The 15,658-nt window shown below is 35.8% G+C and overlaps 1 protein-coding gene across 7 annotated transcripts in view; it reads left to right on the top strand.

Moving 5' to 3' along the window:
- Nucleotides 1-7,507, top strand: part of YTHDC1 (YTH N6-methyladenosine RNA binding protein C1) — a 35,705-nt gene extending 28,198 nt beyond the window's left edge. For 4 of the 7 annotated variants that reach the window (XM_053901500.1, XM_053901497.1, XM_053901503.1 and 1 more), the window contains 6 exons: nucleotides 734-816; nucleotides 2,055-2,091; nucleotides 2,164-2,227; nucleotides 2,337-2,399; nucleotides 4,029-4,163; nucleotides 6,498-7,507. In XM_053901500.1, coding sequence (XP_053757475.1) covers nucleotides 734-816; nucleotides 2,055-2,091; nucleotides 2,164-2,227; nucleotides 2,337-2,399; nucleotides 4,029-4,163; nucleotides 6,498-6,722 — 607 coding nt within the window. In that variant the 3' untranslated portion in view covers nucleotides 6,723-7,507. The remainder of the gene's footprint in view (nucleotides 1-733; nucleotides 817-2,054; nucleotides 2,092-2,163; nucleotides 2,228-2,336; nucleotides 2,400-4,028; nucleotides 4,164-6,497) is intronic. The other 3 variants (XM_053901498.1, XM_053901502.1, XM_053901501.1) reach the window with 1 other exon arrangement.
- Nucleotides 7,508-15,658: the final 8,151 nt, after the last annotated feature.

Genomic DNA, 15,658 nt, shown 5'->3' with positions numbered 1-15,658 from the left:
CTTTGAACTCGTTTTATGAACTCTGTTAAATTGCTCCATTACTTTCCAGTTTTATTTTAAGACATTGTCTCTGGGAAAAATTCCCTTAGTTTTTAAATGTTATTAATTATAGAAAATTAGTTTTTCCAAGTATTAAGATTATCAAAACTTTCCTGTAAAGTCACTTGGAATAAGTATCAAATTTTCTGTATGATCATGTGAAAAGCATAATTTTGTGCAAAGCAAAAGCAAGAAATAATTAATTCTGTGTAGACTTCTTCTAAGATGGTATTAATAAGTTTGAATATATAGATTTTAGAGTTACCTATTGTGTAATGGTGATAGTTTGTTTTTTTTTTTTCTTTGTTTTTTCACGTGAATGGAGACTTTATTTGGGAAAGTGTTTTGTTAAACTGGATGTTTACGTTAGTTTGAGAGCAGCTCATTTACTTCTGTTTAGAATACTAAAATGTGATTTACATATTTTGAGCAGACTGCTCTTTCCAAGTTTTTCATGATAGCATGAGATTATAGAGCATATCTACTTCCAGCAATACATTCAAGGATTGATTTATATAGTAATTAGAGGAATTAAAATTTAGAAATTTTAAGATTTGCTCACCAGAAATTAGGATGTTATTTTAAAGGAAATAATGGGCTATTCTTTGTACTTATTTCTGTCAGAAACTCTTGCATTGCTGTTTGTTCTCCCAGCAGTTTTTGGTTTAATTTCTAATGTGTCTAATTTGTGTAGGCGTCGACCAGAAGATTATGATATTCATAACAGCAGAAAGAAACCAAGGATTGACTATGCCCCTGAGTTTCACCAGAGACCAGGTTAATATTTTATAATCCTGCAGATATTTGACTTAAAATTATGAACCAACAACAAAAACAACAACGACACAAAAACATTTATTGTAATCTTGTAGTTCTAAAAGTGAGAAAACTTTAGGACATGACTGCTTAAATCATAGGAAATTATCAATAGTTGTCACTTAAATTCTACTTCGTGAAGGTTATCTATTTTAGTGTGACTCATCATCATCTGTTAATTACCTGATGTTGCTAATTTACAATTATTTCACAAATGGAAACTGCACATGTGTTTTAAGATTAAAGATGATTAGGGAAAGCAGCCATCTTACACTTTATTATGTTTTTCATTTTCTATGATACTTAGTATTTCATGTGGTATATAGCTTTATTTGGAAACTGAAGTTATGCTGTGTTTTTTTTTAAAAAAAATCTTTCACTTGTTTTTAGAGAGGAATGAGAAATATTTGGTTTATAATCTAGAAAGCAGCTTTCAGCTAGTCTTATCAGAATTTAAAAAGGCAGAGTTTAAGAGACGGTGCTTATAATACACTTACAAAAATTAGGCAATTTGGAAGTTGGTATTAGTGAACATTACAGCATTTTTTGGCTTGATAAACCTTATTCTTCTCCAAAATGGATATTCCTGAGAGTGAAATTAGTTTTTCCTCAGAAACATGAGCACTCAAATGTTTTTACATTTTAATTTGCTGAGTCCTTCCATCTTTTAAGATGGGGAGAAAGAATATTTCTTTTTTTGTCATGGTTCTTTCACTTAAAATGTATACATCTTCATTTTTGGGACTTGTTTTTCTCCCCCTTAAGTTTGCATTTTTAAAAACTGTCTGTGGTTGACTTAGCAGAGCTTGTGAATACCTAAGGTGGAAAGTAAACGTTTGTTTTTAAGGAAGTCCTATTACAGTGTCCTCAAGATAATTCCTCTGCCCTTACTTTTCTTATGGAGCAGAATGAAGAAATTTTCTATCTAGCGAGAATTGGGGTATGGATTTAGAAGATTCATATGAAAACCTCTCTAGCAGTTTATAATTCTGTGGTATCAGTAAGTTATTAGTTACTTTCTAGATTATCATGTAATCTAAGAAGAAAATCTGAAAATGGAATAATACAATAATAGCATCACTTAATAGCATCACTATATTTCTTGGAAAGAATTGAAATGAGTGGTAAGGAAGGTTTAATTATAATGCCATAATAAAAAATATAAATTTGATTTACTAAAATGCTTGATGTTTGAACAGGGTATTTAAAGGATCCACGATACCAGGAAGTAGACAGGTAAGTTGGGTTCACTCTTGCTTAGTTTCAAATTACATTCTTAGAACTAGTTTATGAATTACCTGAATTTAGTTTCACAAATCTTATTCCCAACAGACGATTTTCAGGAGTTCGCCGAGATGTGTTTTTAAATGGGGTAAGCATTTCATTTTATACATTTAATGTTCGTAAAACCAGGATCTGATTTATTTGATAGTTCTGGGTTTGATTTTTATTATTATTGACATTGTTATTTTTCATTTTAGTCCTACAATGATTATGTGAGGGAATTTCATAACATGGGACCACCACCACCTTGGCAAGGAATGGTTTGTATTTTTTTTTTTTTTTTTTTTTTTTCAAATTATTTCACTTCATTTGCAGTTTCATATATTTTGAATGCTTATTTGGAAGATGACTGTTACAGTTATCCATTAAATAAATTGTTGGAATCTATTTTTACAACTAAAAACTAGTGAATAATTTGATTTGTGTTAATAGTACAAGATTAATTAGTAAGTGTTATAGTTTATTTTTGTAGTAGCTAGTACTGCAAACTGCCTGGGTTCAGATACCTTCCCTTCTTAACTCTGTGATCTTAGGCAAATTTCATAATAGGTTTCTTTCTTAGTTTTCTTTATTGGTAAAACTCAGAGGGTATTTGTCCATTCTTTGGCTCATCAAATTAATGTACTCGTTCTGTGCAAGGCACTCTGCTTTAGGCTTGGTTGGTGAATGAAATCGACATTGTGCCTGTCCTTTTGTGGCTTGAAATTTAATGAATACCAGTGTTTACTCTATGGGATTGTCAAAATGATTCATAAAATACATGTGAAGTTTAGTAAAGTGCTTGATCCCAACACTCATTAATTTTTTTTCTATAAAATAAGGTTAATTAAATGCTGTTCATAACTATTAAATTTTTTTTCCTGTAAGAAAGCTGAATATTCTTCTAAGAGTATCTTTTAAGGTATTGAGGATAGCTGAAGAATTAATTCCCAAGAAATAAAAAACTTCGAAGTTTAAATAGTTCTTATCTTTTTTTTTTTTTAATGCTGCCTGTAATGTGGCCTCTTCATCTGACTTGTTTCACTTAAGGTACTGTGTACAAGATAGATGGATTAATAAGATTGCTTTCCTTAGATTCTGTGAAAATTTTTAAATGTCAAAATACTATCTTGGCACTAACTAGGAAAGTAACCTTTGATTTGCTCTTACACATTTTATAATGGCATTTAAAAGTTCCTTAGGTTCTGGAGATTTTGTTTTTTTTGTTTTTTTTTTTTTAAGGGTAGATGTTAAGATTAAGATGATTGATTCTAGATCCAGGATGCCTGATTATGGTGTCCAGCTCCACCTTTTTACTAGCAGTGTGATCTTAAGTTACTTAACCAGTTGTTGGTGCCTCCCTCAGTGCTTATTAGGACAGTGTCTGGCTCATTGTAAGCACTGATTAAGGGTTTACTGTGTTCTATTAGTATTTAAATGACACAACATGAAAGTGTAAACATATTAAATCTTCTTTTTTTAAGTTGGTGTATTTATTTTGAGAGAGAGGGGGAGAAGAGTGCACGGTGGGTGCATGGTGTGTGCACCAGCAGGGGAGGGGGAGAGAGAATCCCAAGCAGGCTCCACACTGTGAGCATGGAACCCTGAGGCAGGGCTCGCACTCACGAACCGGGAGATCATGACCTGAGTGGAAATGAAGAGTCAGATGATTAACTGACTGAGCCATCCAGGAGCCCCAAACGTGTTAAATCTTCAAGGATGTGTAATTAGTTTGTTATGCACATATTTCCAACAAGCACAACAAGAGGGTATTCTGACAAACCCTAATTCTGTGGAAGTAAATGGGTAGGACAGATTATTAAGTTATTTGTTTGGATAGTGGAATTCTAAAAATGGTTTATTTACACGGATATTTGGTAGATGCTTATGGAAGTGGTTTCTTTTCTTAGGCCCCTTATCCTGGAATGGAACAACCTCCACACCATCCTTACTATCAGCACCATGCTCCACCTCCTCAAGCTCATCCCCCTTACTCAGGACATCACCCAGTACCACATGAAGCAAGATACAGAGATAAACGAGTAGTAAGTGCACAAGAAGGCAAAAGTGTGAAGGAACTACCTTGAATTCTGTAGATAATTTAAATGTGGGGATATTCTTACTCCATACTGTTTTGGAGTAATTCACAACTTGTTTTTATTAAGAATGGCTAATTCCTTTGGATTATTTAAATAGACTTATTTCTTTCACCGATCAAACAAACTGCTCAAGTGGAGGCAACTTCTACGTATAACTCTTAGGTAATACTGTTCTAGGGATATGGTGAATTAGATTTTCTTTCTGTACTGGGGTCTTCAGTTATAAATAATTGTGTAATTTTTATTGTAAATAGGTATTTTTAAGCTTTCTGTATATTCTGACTCAATTTTCATAGATTGGATGGTATGTATTAAGTTAGTTAACCGATCGTCTCTGGTCTTATTTAGTTACTTGTTTCTGTGACAAATTTTGTCAATTCACCTCCTCTATCTGACTCTTAAGAGAATGCTAACAAATAAACAGATGTTAAGAAAGGCAGATGGATAATTTTCCTTTAGTAATTACTGGTTCTAATAATTTGATATGGTTGATATGAAAAGCATTTTTTGATCTCTTCAAAACAGAGTGAATGAAAGACAGTCTCTAGTTTGAGATTTATGGGTGTTTTTTTTCCATTATACTAGTTGGGTTGAGTTTGTTTATTAAATGGTTGATATTCCTTTTTTTTTTTTTTTTTTCCCTTTCCCTAATAATACTTTCATTTTTTAAACTGAAATTGTCTCCTGGCACTTGTTAGCATAATTCCTTTGTATATAAGTTTGGTAGTCTTACGTAGTTAGGTTGTTAAAGTAGGATGTACAGTTTGGACACCTTCTTCAACCCTCTGTCGCCCCCCCCCCCCCCCAACCAAATTGAGGTGATGAGTCTTTTGGCTGAGCCAAATAAACATTATCTTCCCACTTAGATGAAGAGCATGCATATTTGAGAGGGCCAGTCAGAGCAGTAGTGGCCTAGCCCGTTTTTGAGATAACTTTTTGTCTGTTATTTATTTTCTTATTCTCATAAAGACAGTAACTTTTCAAAATCAAATCCTATTAGGATCTTTAATATTCAGTGAAACAATCTGAGAATCCTAACTGACTAATAGATGTTAATAGTTTTTTTTTTTTCAGTCATACAGGAAGAAATGTACGGCTTATGTATGATGAAAACTTAGTTGGCTAGATGGGTTGTGGTACTTTTTATAAATGATTAGATAATTTTCAAACTAGGAGTTCTTTCTAAGATTCTTTTACTAAAAGGTATTATTGTCCTTTTAAGTTTTAAGCATCTGTATGTAATTTTTTGGTTAGTGTATATATTTTATGCTAGTATAATATTCATGTATTCAAGGTATGTGAGGGTGGAATTGTTTTTGAACACAATAATCTGAATATTTAAGCTGACTTTTGGAAAAAGACCAAGTTCAGTAAGGAAAGGTGAGTTGAGAACTAAGAGTAGAAAGCTAGAGCAGGGATTAAGCTTAGAAGTAGTCACAGTGACACCTTGCACCTCACTTAGACAGTTGCTCATCTTACCCTCTCTTGTTCTCCCCAGCCTTTCATGTATATTTAGATCTATGTGGAGTAGACCTCACAATCTTACTAAAGTACATATTTTCTTAAAATTCTAATTTTTTTAAATAAAAATTTTTTTGTATTTTTTGAGAGAGAGCGAGCCGGGGAGAGGCAGAGGACTCCATACCCAGCATGGAGCCCGATGTGGGACTCGATCCCACAACAGTGAGATCATGACCTGAGCTGAAATCAGGAGTCGGATGCTTAGCCAACTGAGCCACCCAGATGTCCCTCTTTTCTTAAAAGTCTATCAAATTTCGAAACTTGCTTGTCATTAACAATGGTTTAGTTTGAAAGAAAATCTGGAATGTAACAACTCCTAGTTTTACCTTAAGAGGGCAGACTTGGTTCAGGTTGTAGAGTCAAAGGAGGAAAAAAAGTAGGGTTCACCTGTTGGAGAAAAACATGGATGATATTTAGCATAGTTGGCATCAGGCTTGCATCCATGATAGTTGATCGTCATCACTAGGTGATTATTTTGGCTTAAATCTTAGTAAAAAGAATTGGCTAGAAAAGTCATTAGAGTTGTATAAGAAACTTCCTGAAGTGAGTTGTTGCAACGAGGTTTGAATAATCAACTGTTGTGGGTGACTAGTTAGGTGTCACAATCTTTTTCTAAGCAGTGTCAAAATTACATTCTGTGAATTAATGCATTAGTACATTTCTGTAGATTGTTTCTCCATACTATACAGTAATTACAGTATGGGGACTCATAAGTTCCATTTGATTTTTGACATACCTAATCCATTTCTTATTTTCTAGCATGATTATGACATGAGAGTGGATGATTTCCTTCGTCGCACACAAGCTGTTGTCAGTGGTCGGAGAAGTAGACCCCGTGAAAGAGATCGGGAGCGGGAGCGAGACCGCCCTAGAGATAACAGAAGAGACAGAGAACGAGATAGAGGACGTGATAGAGAGAGAGAAAGAGAGCGATTGTGTGACCGGGACAGAGACCGAGGGGAGAGAGGTCGATATAGAAGATAATGCGCTTTTGGAAGCACTGATTGTTTAAAGATAAAGAAAATCTTGTATTTTTTTTTTTTTTTTTTTTTGTGTGTGTTTACAAGTAGTAAATTTATTTTCAGCGGTCTACTTAAAGTTCATTGTGTAGAAGGGTTTATTATATCCCTTTATGTTCCAAGCATGCAGTATAATACGAACTGGAAAAACTCAAATCCTCCAAAAATGCACAGTTGACAATTTGAGTTGACACTTTTATTAAAGGAGCAGAATGGAACAGTCCAAGAATGTAGATATTGATTCATTCTCCATAAATGTTCATCTACTTATAGTGTGTTCATCCTAGAGTTATTTTTTGTTTGTTTTCTTTTGGATCTTGATTGATGACTGCCATGATATTTTGCTTTGATGTGTTTCTAAATGTAGTTGCACACGGTTCAGTAAAAATAATGCTGCTATCAAGTATGCAAATATTGAAGTATGATGGTTTGACAGTATGGCAGTGTTGTAGCAGCCTCTTTGTTTCTCCCTTTCCCTCTTTTTTTAATCTTAAAAAGTCACTTTTTATTTTTCTTCGGTCTTCAATGATGAGAGCAATATTAAGAAGACATTGCTATCTAATTTTTAATCTTTTTAAATAAAAAAATTCCTATGTTCAGTAGCATGGTTGATGCTATCGTTAGCCTTCCCCTCCAACTGTATACATTGGCTTGGAATGTTCACAACTTATGTGTGTGGCAGCGGAAGATATTCCATATTCTACATTGCTACTGTTTTGTATAAAATAAATTGGTAAAGATTGACACTTACCTGTTGTACTTCATTTTTGTCTGGATGCCAGTTTGTGTTCTTATGAATTAGTGGACATAAAATGATGCTTTATGTTTGGGTACTATAAGAACCCTGATTGCCACCCTCCCATTTTTTGCATATTTTAGCAGAAATGATTGATCTGGGCCAATTAATCTTAAAAGCCTACTTCTGTTTCTAATATAAGAACTGATGGTATGTGATTGAGTTAGTATTTGATTAAGTATTCATCTGATAACATTTTTGGATCTAGTCTGGTCGTAGGATTGTTTTCTTATTTCAGGTTTTTCTGTTTTCATCTTTGATGAATAAATTATTTTACAGATGTTTTTCTGTTTGACTTTTAAAATACACTTTTGTAATTTAACTTCTTACAGTTACATACTTTAAATTAACCATCAATCCTTCCTAGTGGTAACAAGCTATATAAAACAGAGGGCCACACAAAACAGTGTATAAAAGCCTTTTTTGTATTTCAGCTTCTTGAGTTTAACTTGAAATTTTGACTTTTATTAAGTTGAATGTTCAGGCATTGGGATATTTAAATATTTGGCCACTTTTTTTTCTTTTTTTACATAGTGTTGCATTTACTGTTGCACTGTGTACCAAATCATGATCACAGTTTTACAGAAACGTAATCTGTATTGGTCTAAAAAGGGGAATGCAGGAATTTCAGTCTTGAAAGATGTTAAAGCTACCAGGATACTGCTTTTATGTTCACTGTATTATGTTCTGCCTGGCATTTAGAATGTTTTTTCCATGCATTCATAATTAGTAGTTTTATTTACCTGTTTCAGAAATAAAGCCTAAGGATTTATTTTAATTATGTGCAGTGTAGTAGAGAAGAAAGAACATTTAGCTGGGGTGGGGTGGGGGGAGGTTAGGAAACCTGGGTTCTAGTTGCAGCATTGCCTTTAATTGGACTTAAAACAGTCGATAATATAACTGACATTTGTTGGTATTCATCAATAAGGTACAGAAGTTAATAGCTAATGGTTTTCTTCAAGTTTTAAACTGAAAATTTCTAAGATTTAGAGGAATCACCAAAAATGTTATTTTAAGAAATAACCAGTTACGCAAAATTAGGTAATACTAAAGTCATTTTCCTGAAATAATAGTAATAAATTGTAAATCATCGAGTGCTTAGTATAAAAAGGCACTTTGTGCTTCCATTACTCATTTCATCCTTCTGTAACATCTCACTTACTGTTTTTATAGATGGGGAGACAGGCCCAGAGAGATTAAACTCGCCCAAGAGTACAAAGGTAGCAGTTGATGGAGCAAGTGTCCATCCATATTGTATCTAATTTGGTCTTTCCAAAGAAGTCACCTCATCTGTTTTGGAAAGAAAGAGAACATAAATTAATACATGTTTAAAACCAGGGTGCTAGGTTCTCCTAAGGATATTAAACATTTTCTTAAAGCTTTCTTACTAAGGAGAAGTTATTCCTGGAGTGTGTAGTCACTTAGATGTTAACCTATGCTTTATAAGCTTGCTATCCAGTTAATTTATTCTAAAAAATTAACATTTATTGAGTTCTTACTAATTATTAAGCATTCTGTATACTTGCATTAGCTCATTTAATCTTCACAAGAATTGATTTCTCTTCTAATTTTTGTTTGGACGAAAAAACTGACAGGAACATAGTGTGAAAGATTGCTTTATAATTTTTCCCCTCTGCAAAGGAGTCATAATAGTAAATAGTTGAAGACATGATCGTTTTTCTTACTGGGAGAGGCATGGTTTCTTCTGTGTACTCTATGATGTTAATTCTAAAAATCTCTAATCAGTAACATATAACATAGGTTCAAGTAAAAGAAATTTCAGTTATTCAAAGTTTAAAAATCAGTCTGGGATTTTATTGGCAAGAGCAAAAGTTCAAGAGTGTGAATCCAGGTGTATCACTTCTCTTGGTTTGGCTTTCCCTCTATGCTTTATTCTTAGTCATAGTCTTTTTTTAAAAAGTTTTTTTAGTTTATTTTGGAAGAGAGTACAAGTGGAGGAGGGGCAGAGAGAGAGAGAGAGGGAGAGAGAGAATCCTATGCAGGCTCTGCCCTGTCAGCACAGAGCCCGACACAGCCCGACACAGGGCTTGAATTCATGAACTGTGAGATCATGACCTGAGCAGAAATCAAGAGTTGGGTGCTTAACTGACTGAGCCACCTAAGTGCCCCAGTCATAGTCTTAAGTGTTCTATAAATGTCCATCACCATCTCCAGGCTTCCATTATCCATATACTTCTCAATGTCAGAAAGAGAGAGACCAGTTTTCCACTATGTTTCTATAGCACTTCCTCAGAAGGACTCTGAATAGCCATGCTAGTTTCATGGAGCCAGCTCTGACCTAATGTGTGTCCAGGGAAGTGGGGTTCTTTGACCAACCAGTGTGGGAGGCAAAAGAGGCAGGAGATGATAATGGTCAGCTCCAGAGGAATTCTGTCAGGAAGGATGGCTTCCAAATGGTGGACAGAGTAACATATCTGATAAAAATGTGTGATCTCATACAGAACTAACATCTGAATGTCTTCACTTTTCACTCACTGAGAATATTTTGTCATAGGCATAGCTTCCTTTTCCTGGATATCTCTTTTCCTGCTGTAGAATGCATTGGTCACTCTTCTGAAGGACATAGATTCTGCTTTGCCATACTATTGTAAATGATCCCAAGGGATGTCGGATGTATGGAATACAAAGAAGGAAATGAGAATTGTTGCCAGCATTTCACTGACTTTGCTAGAGTTCCCCGACCTCAAGGTAAGGGTGCCATGTAAGTCATTTTGTTCTGAATTTTAGAATTGTTTGGTTTGGATAGAAAATGCCTAACGCAATTTGATACACAAATTAAAAATGAGACATATGACACTATGGGGGCAAAATTTTATTTTTTTGAGGGGAGGGGCAAACTTTCAGACCTCAAGTTCATTGTAGTGGGGATAGGAATCTTATGAATTTAATTTATAGTAATACAGGTCATCTAATATTTTTGCCTCTTTCCGTGACCCTAAATCTTACATTTTGTGTTTCCCTTTCAGTTTTTTCTGTCTCTTGTGTGGCATCTGAAAGACTGTTCAGTCCTACTAACGGTACTCAGGGTGTAACAGGTCAGTAAATTATTGTTCTAGATTTGACTTCCACTGATGCCACTGAAAGGAACTTTATTTTTTAAATTATATGGCCAGAACACAGGAGGCTACAGTTAGCCTCTCAAAGTTTCCAGGGGACTCTGATTTGAAATGTAAGCTTAGTTTTTGGCTGGAAATATTGGATCACTTGGCACATAACTGGCTTATAGAATGCAAACATGCCTACTTCCCAGTTCATTTGTGGTGGTATTTCGGAAGTGTATGAGAATCGTGGTACAAATTAAGACTTAAGTGGTTTTTATGGGAACATTCTCTAGATGAAGTATTTTTTGTCTATTTAACTTGAGAGAGTTTTTAACTGAGATCTGTGGAGATAGAATGTTACTGGGATTAATTTTCAGCTCACAATACTTAATGTGTGTTTTTTTTTTTATTTTTGTGTTTTCAAACTTTAAACGCATATAAAATATGTACTGTATACAGACTTTCTTTGGGGGATTTTGGGTATGATTAAATCCCATTTTTGTCATATCTTATTTCAAAATCACACCCATGTCCTGTGTAGAAAACCTCATGCAAAAGTGGGCTATTCTCATACTTTGCAAGCAGACATCTTTAGAAACATACATTGCCTTTAGTATAGCAGCTGTCTGTTACCACTGCCATGAGGACACACAGTTGAAGAGTTTGAGAACAGATTCCACTGACTCCTTTTATTAATAAATTTTAAATAACGGTTATGGTGAACGTTACTGGTTTCCTGTATGGCTCCGTTCTTGTATTTATCCTAACAGTTCTTGAACTATCACTGAAGTATCCCCCCCCCCCCCCCCCCATGTGGTTCAGAAATAACTGGCTCTGCCTTGTATTCGTTTTTTCCCACAGGAACTCCTAAATCAGTCTGGGCATGGCATTCCTTTTTCCCAAGACTTGGTTTAGAACTGAGCAGTTTACCCTACATATGCCAATGAATGCTGTGAGAGTTTTTCTGAGGATTTCTGGAAAAGAGATTTACTTGCTCTTAGGAAAGAGACAGTAGAATAGATACTTTTTCACCTTAGGGGACTAAATTATGTGACAAGCCTGAAGTTGTTAGAACTATTTTGTCAGCTTCAGGAAACTGGTTTAAGATAAATCCAACAAACAAGACAAAGCCAGAAATATCTTGCATGATAGAATAGAACTTTTTTTTTTTAATGTTTGTTTATTTTTGAGAGAGAGTGTGTGCGAGCGGGAGGGGGGCAGTGAGAGAGAGAGGAAGACAGAAGATCTGAAGCAGGCTGTGCGTTGACAGAGATCCTGATGTGGAGGTCGAACTCAGGAACCGTGAGATCATGACCTGAGCTGAAGTCGGACAGTTTACCGACTGTGCCACCCAGGCCCCCCATAGAATAGAACTTTCTTTAATCTTTGAGGAAATTTTTTTTTTTCCACTGGACCTTGACCTAAAGATCCTTTATTTTTTATTTTTTAATTTTTTATTTTTTAAGTTTATTTTTGACAGAGACAGAGCATGAGCGGGGGAGGGGCAGAGAGAGGGAGACACAGAATCAGAAGCAAGCTCCAGGCTCTGAGCTGTCAGCACAGATAATGATGCGGGGCTTGAACTCGCGGACCGCAAGATCATGACCTCAGCCGAAGTCGGATGCTCAACCGACTGAGCCACCCAGGCGCCCCCTAAAGATCCTTTAAACATGATCAGAGACTTACAGAAACAAAAACTATTTGGGAAGAGATCATCTGAATAAAGTAGAGGGTGAGGGTGCAGGATTAATAGGGACAAATAGATTTTGTTAAAGTACATTTCTGCTCGTTTAGAAATCACACAGGGATAGGTTTTATGACTGGACTCATGAGACCCAAGCGTGGATGGGGGCAGAAAGGTGCTCAGAGCACATTGGAGTTGCATAGTAAAAAATAAGGTAAAGGAGGAAAAGCAAAAGAGAGCTTTTATGATGTCATATTTAATTCTCACATCATCTCTGGTAGGTGCCTCAGACTTTATTGCCAGCATGCAATAAAGTCAGGCTTTGAGCCTCATTGTTTTAACTCAGTAGCCCACAATCTTATTTTTAAAAATTTATTGAGGTAAATTGACATATATTAGTTTCAAGTATGCAACATAGTGATTTGTCATTCGTGTGTACTGCGAAATGGTTACCACCAAAGTCTAGTCACTGGCACTTTACAAAGTTAATACATTGTTAGTAACTATATTCCCCATGCTATACATTGTATCTCCATGACTACTTTTATAACTGGACCTTTGTACTTCTTTTGTTTTTAAGTTTATTTTTATTTATTTTGAGAGAGAGGGGCAGAGAGAGGAGAGAGAGAGAATCTCAAGCAGGCTCTGCACCAAATCTCAAGCCGGCTCCTCAAGGAGCCAGTTTTAGGGCTTGAACCCATGAACCATGAGATCATGACCTGAGCCGAAGTCAAGAGTTGGACATTGTTTTTTGTACTTCTTAATTGCCTTCACCCCTGTCATCTCCCACCTTCACCCCCTTCACCTCTGGCAACCACCAATCTGTTTCCTGCATCTGTGAGTCTAGGTTTTGTTTGATTGTTTTTTTAGATTCCACATATAAGTGAAATCCTATGGTATTTGTCCTTTTCTGTTAGACTTGTTTCACTTAGCATAATACATTCAAGGTTTCTCCATGTTGTTGCAAATGACAAGATAAATATTCCTTTTATGGCTGAGTAGTAGTCCTTTTTGTGTGTGTATATCATATCTTCATCTGTTTATCTTTGATTGATACTTGGGTTGTTTCCATATCTTGACTATTGTGAATAATGCTTCAGCGAAAATGGGGGTGCATATATATATCTTTGAACTGGTATTTTCGTTTCATTTGGATAGATATCCAGTAATGGAATTGCTGGGTCACATGGTAGCTATATAATTTTTTGAGGAACCTCTACACTGTTTTCTGCAATGGCTATGACCAATTTACATTCCCACCAACAGTCACAAGGGTTCCTTTTTCTCCATATCCTAACCAACACTTACTATTGCTTGTCTTTTTTGATAATAGTCATTCTAACAGGCGTGACTAATATCTTGTGGTTCTGATCATTAGTGATGTTAGTACTTTTTCATGTCCCTGTTGCCTACCTGTATGCCTTTCTTGGGAAAATGTCTGTTCAGATCTTTTGCCCATTTTTAAATTAGATTGTTTGTTTTTGTTGTTGTTGTTTTGTTTGGTTTTTTGGAGAGAGAAAGTGTGATCAGGGGAGAGGGGCAGCGGGAGAGAGAATCCCAAGCGGTCTGGTTCCATGCTCAGCATGGCGCCCAATGTAGGGCTCAACCCCGGGACACTGAGATGATAACCTAAGCCAACGTCAAGAGTCAGACCCTCAACCAACTGGCCATCCAGGAGCTCTGTATGAATTCTTTATTTGGATATTAGCCCTTTATCAGATACATGATTTCTTTCTACTTTCTGTACGTAGAGATACTTTCTACTATTCTGTATGTTGACTTTGCATCTTGTTGATGGTTTCCTTTCTGTGCAGAGGCTTTTTACTTTGGTATAGTCCCACTTGTTTATTTTTGCTTTTGTTGCCTTTCCTTTTAGAGTCCTATCAAAAAGTCATCACCAAGACCAATGTCAAGGAGCTTGCCACCTGTGTTTTCTTTTAGGAGTTCTATCGTTTCAGGTCTTAAGTTCAGGTCTTTAATCCATTTTGACTTAACTTGTGTATGATGTAAAATAGTGATTTTAGTTTCATTCTTTTATATGTGGCTGTCCAGTTTCCCCAGCATCATTTATTGAAGAGACTGTTCTTTCCTCATTGTGTATTCTTGGCTTCTCTGTTGTAAATTAATTGACCATATATGCATGGGTTTATTTCTGAATTCTGGATTGTGTTCCATTATTCTGTGTTTTTTTGTTTTTGTTTTTTTTTAATGCCAGTACCTTACAATTTTAATTATTATAGCTTTGTAATGTAGTTTGAAATCAGGGAGTTGATGCCTCCAGGTTTGTTCTTGTTTCTCAAGATTGCTTTGACTGTTCAGGGTCTTTTGTGTTTCCATATAAATTTTATGATTATTTTTCTATTTCTGTGATAAATGTCATTGTAATTTTGGTAAGAATTGCATTGAGTCTATGCATTGCTTTGGGTAGTGTGGACATTTTAACAGTTCCCATCTGTGAGTACAGAATATCTTTCCCATTTATTTGGATCTTCAGTTTCTTTCAGCAGTGTCTATAGTGTTCAGTAGACTGCTCTTTCATTTCCTTGGTTAAATTTATTGCTAGGTATTTTATTCTGTTTGATGCATTGTAAATGCGATTGTTTTCTTAATTTCTCTTTCTGGTAGTTCATTATTAGTGTATATAAATGCAACAGATTTTTTAATATTGATTTTGTATACTCTTCACTGAATTTATTAGTTTTAACAGTTCCCTGAGAACATCTCCATAGGCCTCTAGAAGTGTGCCAGACCAGAAGCCTAGCTCTCAGGCCAAAGCTCCTATGTACATAGGCTTCTTTCTCAGAAAGGCCACAGATGTCTTTCTGTCTGCTATCTGTGCAGTACTATGGGGACTGGAATCTGCTAACAACCACCTTCCCAGTTATTTTAGTCCCATGGTACCCAGGAATGCAAGCCCCACAGGCCTCCCAGGGCCAAGTGAGCCAGGGGTTTCACCTGAGTTGCAGCTGTAAAATCAGATGCGAAAACAGATGTAAAAACCGGGGCACCAGATGAATGTAAAAACTTCCCTCTGGGAGATACTGGCACTCTGGGGAGTGGTAGAGGGAGAGTGTGAAGATAACAAGAAGAGAGGGAGGAAAATGTCAAAAGTGGATCCCAGCAGACTCCATCCCCTGAGAGATCCCCAAAAGCCCCTGGCCTTCTGGCCAGTGCTTTTAAGGTCAGCAAATGAATTTCTTTCACATAAGGTCTGGTACCTTTTCTCAGATGGCTGCTTCTGTGCTTTGTGGCTGTTTCTGCGCTAGGCCCTGTGGTGAGTGAGTCTGCACATAAGTCCTTTAAGAGCCATTTCTAGTTCGTTATAGTCCTTTGAGGCTTGTGGACGGGAGTCCCATTAG

This window comes from Panthera pardus, unplaced genomic scaffold, assembly GCF_024362965.1.
Source record: "Panthera pardus isolate Hobbes unplaced genomic scaffold, ASM2436296v1 HiC_scaffold_13, whole genome shotgun sequence".
Lineage (NCBI taxonomy): Eukaryota > Metazoa > Chordata > Mammalia > Carnivora > Felidae > Panthera > Panthera pardus.
The sequence above is the reverse complement of the archived record's forward strand: the minus strand, read 5'-3'. Positions and strand labels throughout refer to the sequence as shown.